Source organism: Cyprinodon variegatus, unplaced genomic scaffold (assembly GCF_000732505.1).
Source record: "Cyprinodon variegatus isolate N-32 unplaced genomic scaffold, C_variegatus-1.0 Scaffold998, whole genome shotgun sequence".
NCBI lineage: Eukaryota > Metazoa > Chordata > Actinopteri > Cyprinodontiformes > Cyprinodontidae > Cyprinodon > Cyprinodon variegatus.
Genome location: NW_015151451.1, coordinates 145220 through 149959, shown reverse-complemented (window position 1 = coordinate 149959; position 4740 = coordinate 145220). Strand labels below are relative to the sequence as shown.

Genomic DNA, 4740 nt, shown 5'->3' with positions numbered 1-4740 from the left:
AAAAGTTACCCAGTTTAAGCTTAAAATGATAAAACATGTTAACCAGTTTAGAGTAGGCAATGCCTTACAGACCTGATGTAAAAATGTAAAACCGAAAGACATATTTACAAAAAAGTAAAAAAAAAAAAAATTCTATTAAACAATTGGATTTATTATTATTATTATTATTAATTTCTGTAAGCAAAACAAAAAAACAGTACATATCCCAACAGCTTTTCCCACCGATTAGAATATAAATAGAAAACATGAACACCAAAGGCCAGTTATTGAAACCTTAAAAATGTGGTTTATGTTATTAAACCAGGACAGGACTGGCATAGAAAACAAGCAGTGACTTTATTCTACTTTCAATATTTCGTCCACTTCTTCTACACTACAAACATGGAAATAAGAGCATTATAAGAGCATTTTTTTAAGTGGAAGGGGTAAGTGAGACACTTTGCCAGAAGAAAGAAACAACAAAATTCAAGTGCATATTATCAAACATTCTTATTTCAAGAGACAAAATACTCCTTTTGCAAATCATCTTATTTAACTGCTCAAATTAAGGATAATTACACATTTATTTCTAGATTGTTTTTGCAGTTTTTCGCTGCTTGAATCCAGAAACATTTTCACAATGCAGAATAAAAACAAGCAAGTTTTTCTTTATTTTCATTATTACCAGTCAGTCCTGCATCGCTTTGGTGTCATTTTCAGCCAAGGCATTAAAAAAAGAACACAAACCCCTGGATGAGGGTGAATATGACCTCTGACCTTCATGCCCTTCATTGGACTAAATCTTAGAAAATGATAGAATCAGGTCATTATAGATAGAGAACGTTAAATAAGGAACTATCAACTGAAATAAATCTCATTAAACTATTTAGATCGAGCTTTTAAAACCAAAATAATTTCTGATCTTTGCCCCTTCATGAATTTCAGACAAGCTTTCCAATAAGATAGCAAAGCTATTGTGAAACCTCCTGGAATGATGACCCTGCACTGCTGAGAGCGATGGCCGTCAGAGAGAAGAAGGGAAGAACGTTCAGCTTGGATGGATCTGCTCCGTAGAAACCCAGAGCCGCCTGCACGGCACCAACAGCAGCCTTTTCCCTCTCAGGTTAGAGCCCAGGCTCTTCATCTTAAAATCCCCGTCCTGTCCCGTCTGTAGAAATGGGACGTCCTCTCCTTTGCTTTACGTCTTACAAGGAGCTCCTTCCTCTGCCTGCAGTTATACAGAAAACATTTAGAGGGATGAGCCCTTTGATCTTTGGGATCTGCTCTGTCTTTATAAACGCTGTGAGCAGATCAGTGCGTTTGGGAGGAGAACAGGTTTAACAGAGACCTACAGAGGAACATTTACCTGTCTATGCAGAAGCTCCTGCAGTCTGAGTCCGTCTGCAGCCTGCATGCACAGCGCCTCGCCACGGCCCCATTCCTGCTCCTCTGGGCAGAGCGCTTCAGGCGCAGGGAGCCTGAGTCACTGGACATCCCATAGGGTACAGTATGCCTGCCAACATCAACACATGGTTACCATGTTGGTCTGGGCCTTTAGGTTCTCCAGATGAACAGCAGTTATAGCTTTTCTAAGGTTCAAATGATGACATCACATTCTTTTTCAGCTGTGTGAATAAATCAGAAATCCAAATATACAGAAATCTAAGCAAAAATAATTTCCTCTGAAACTGATCTGATTTTCTACTTTGCTAACGCTTAGCTTCAGTTTAGGATTTGGCCTTCATGGCTTCTAACCATGCTGTACCTTTTAGCACCATCTCCCAGGAAGTGGGATGGTGCTAAAGGAGGTTATAAACCTTTCATGGATTTTTTTGCTGCAGACAGCTGAACGTTGTGATGAAGCATGTGTTCAATGTCATGACCAAAGGCTGCCATCGGTCTAATGCATAAGAAGACCTAGAGAACCACAGTCTTTGTGTTGGGATCTGGAGGTCTGTCCACTTTTCTCCACCAGAGGGCATTCTAGGTCTCCTGGAGCTGGAGCTGATTGCACCACCTGTTACTCGTTTGCTCATCAGGAGACCAGTTTATAAGGAGGCAGAGGACATCACTCCAGTGCCAGAGTGTTTGCCAGTTATGGTTAGCAAGCCTGAGCCAACCTGCCTGTCTGAATCTCTGACTCCCAGAAAACCTGAACCTAAACTGTTTTTGTCTTCTCTGCTTCCCAGGTTGAACCTGCCTGAAACTAGAAACCCAGAAGAGTTTCTCTGTTGGAAATCTGTCTGTCTGATCTCTGAAGAACCCTGGAGAATCAAACCTGTCAAAGACCTGCCTGCCCGCTCTCTGAAGAATCTGGAAGGGAAACTCAAATCTGTGATCTGCAAACACTCAAACCAAGCTCTGCCTCCTCCAAGCCCTCAGCCTGCCGACGGCCTCTGGACCCTCCTGGTTCCCCCCCTCTGCCGCTCTGCTCAAACTCCAGAATAGGTACAGACCTGCACTCACATCCTGCAAAGTACCTGGACATCTGCTAACCCCTCGGTCCCCCTCTGCAGTGAACCCAGTCCTGGATCTGATTACCCCTTGGATCAGTTTATTATCTTTCTGTGTTTATTCAATAAACCTTTGAACTTTTTTCCTGTGTCCGTGTGTTCTGCATGTGGGTTAGGAACCTTAAACCAAACATGACACTTTGATACACTTTGATCTGCCATCGCATTATTTTTGATGGCAGATTTTTAGCAGAACTTCATAAACCTTTTTTTAAAGCGTTAGTCCTCTAAATTTATCACTCCAGCACTTCAAGATGCATTTCTGCAAACTTAGCCACTTTGTTGTTGTATTCAGTCCATTTTCAGACTCTTACAGTACAGAAAATGAGCTAAGCTTCTACTGATGAGCCTGGATTAGAAAGCTTGGGTCCGTTTAACGAAACAGGTGTAACAAATTCAGATTCAAATCCGCAATTCAGGAACTTTGAGTTTTCAGTTTCACAACGGCTGCTGTGAATTAGTTCAACCCACTCCAAGTAGGTCAAGTAAACGGCTTGCCATAGCCAGTTGTGACCAAGATAATGCTAGAGATTTATTTCTTGAAATGTGGCGGGTAGCTATTTAGGTGGAATCCCATGGCAGCAGGTGAAGATGAAGAATAAAAACGTTTTTCTAATAGTTTGAACCTGTTCATCATCTAATGGGTTCTCGGTTTGATTCTGTCTCTGTTTACACAGTATATACTAAGTATCTGTTTGCAGCCACTTCAGATGTTATGTTATGTCATAATAATATGTGTGTTATTATCCCAGTAAATGGTTGTTATTAGCAGCTATCAGTCTCATAGAATGCAGATTGTGCCAGTAGGCTCATTAGGTTCTTATCATCGAGTGAATCCTAATCTGAAAATGCAATAATTTAATCTGAAAATAATTTTAGTAGTTCTTCACTTACTGTTAAGATAAATGAAAATAAAGCGATTCTATCTTCTGCAGGAGAGTAGATCAGTGTCACTGATAACAGTTGAGAAAGAGGAAGAGGAAAGAAGCGGCCTCTGTTCTGAAACATGTCTGCAGAAGATAGGGGGGACTTCATGGACAAGAAGCTGTTCCTGAGCTGATGTTAGACATGTCCAGAGGGCCTGAATAAAAAAAAAAAACACCCTGGGATCTAAAGAGAGATTCTGAAGATGCAGCAGCATCTGGGTTCTGGAGGAACAGCAACCTCTGTTTGGATCTGAGGTTTTAACCGACAAGTAACGGATGACCAGATGCTGTCCCTCGTTCACTCGCACCGTCACTCATCCAGAAGGACTGAAAAGAACATCTTCTTCCAAAGAACTAAAGTGAGGTCAGAGTGGACCTCGGGTATTCAGCCGGTCTGCAGACTGAGGGGTTTTAAATGGACACCAAACAGGTTAGGAACTGAGAACGGGGAGCAGCAGATCAGAGTGGAAGCAAAGATCCTTCATCTAACCTCTGCAAAAACTGGATCTGATTTCAGGCACCTGCTTTAAATTCAACTTTGGCATTGAACTTGTTGGGATCCTCAGGCTTGCCCACCAGAGGGCGCCGAGGATCCTCTTTTGTTTTATGTTGTTTTCTGTTAGGACTGGGGTTACTGTTGGGATCTGGAGAGTTACCATCTGTCTCCAGCAGAGTGCGCTGTGGGTCTCCTGGGCTGGAGCCCTCCAGCACACCTGACGCTCATCAGCCCATCAGGAGACCTTCCTATTTAACCAGTGGCCAGACCTTCCTTCAACGCCGGAGTGTTGACCAACTTTAGTTAGCGAACCTGAGCCTCTGTCATTTTAGAGAATCTTAGTTGGCTCAAGAGAGAAACTAGATTCTAACCTGCCTTTGTCTTCTTTGCTCACAGGAAACCTAGAACCCCTTAATGAGCTCTGCCTGGAAACCTGCCAGCCAGCCCAAGGAAGCCAAACCATAAGATATCAGTCTGGGTTCCTCCTACAGCTCTCAAGGAAGAGCCAGGAAACCGAGTCAAGGTCAGAAACTCACAAGTCAGAAGCTAGACGCTGCTGCTGCTGAACTCCCTACTGAAACCATAGTCTCTGGACCCAACCGGTTCCCCCCCTCTCAAAGGATCTGCCAGAACCTCTCCAAGGTACAGACTAAAGCCCCATTTACACTACCCTTGAAAAACCGATCCAGGCCGAGACCGGTCCGAGCTTGGATCGGTAACCAGGCCAAGCTCAGTTTTGACGACCGTTCACACGTCACACTTATCTCGGTTATCTCGACGCCTCGACTCCTCGCCTCCTAGTGACGATGTGCGGTATTACTGCTAG

The 4740-nt window shown here is 43.3% G+C and overlaps 1 protein-coding gene across 1 annotated transcript in view; it reads right to left on the bottom strand.

Annotated features, from left to right (window-relative positions):
• Nucleotides 1-914: 914 nt before the first annotated feature.
• LOC107100671 (endothelin-3-like) overlaps nucleotides 915-4740 on the bottom strand; it is an 8446-nt gene continuing 4620 nt past the window's right edge. Inside the window, exons 3-4 of the mRNA XM_015399243.1 lie at nucleotides 1346-1492; nucleotides 915-1207 (exon numbers count right to left, since the gene is read on the bottom strand). Of these exons, the coding sequence (XP_015254729.1) occupies nucleotides 1120-1207; nucleotides 1346-1492 (235 nt within the window). The 3' untranslated portion in view covers nucleotides 915-1119. The remainder of the gene's footprint in view (nucleotides 1208-1345; nucleotides 1493-4740) is intronic.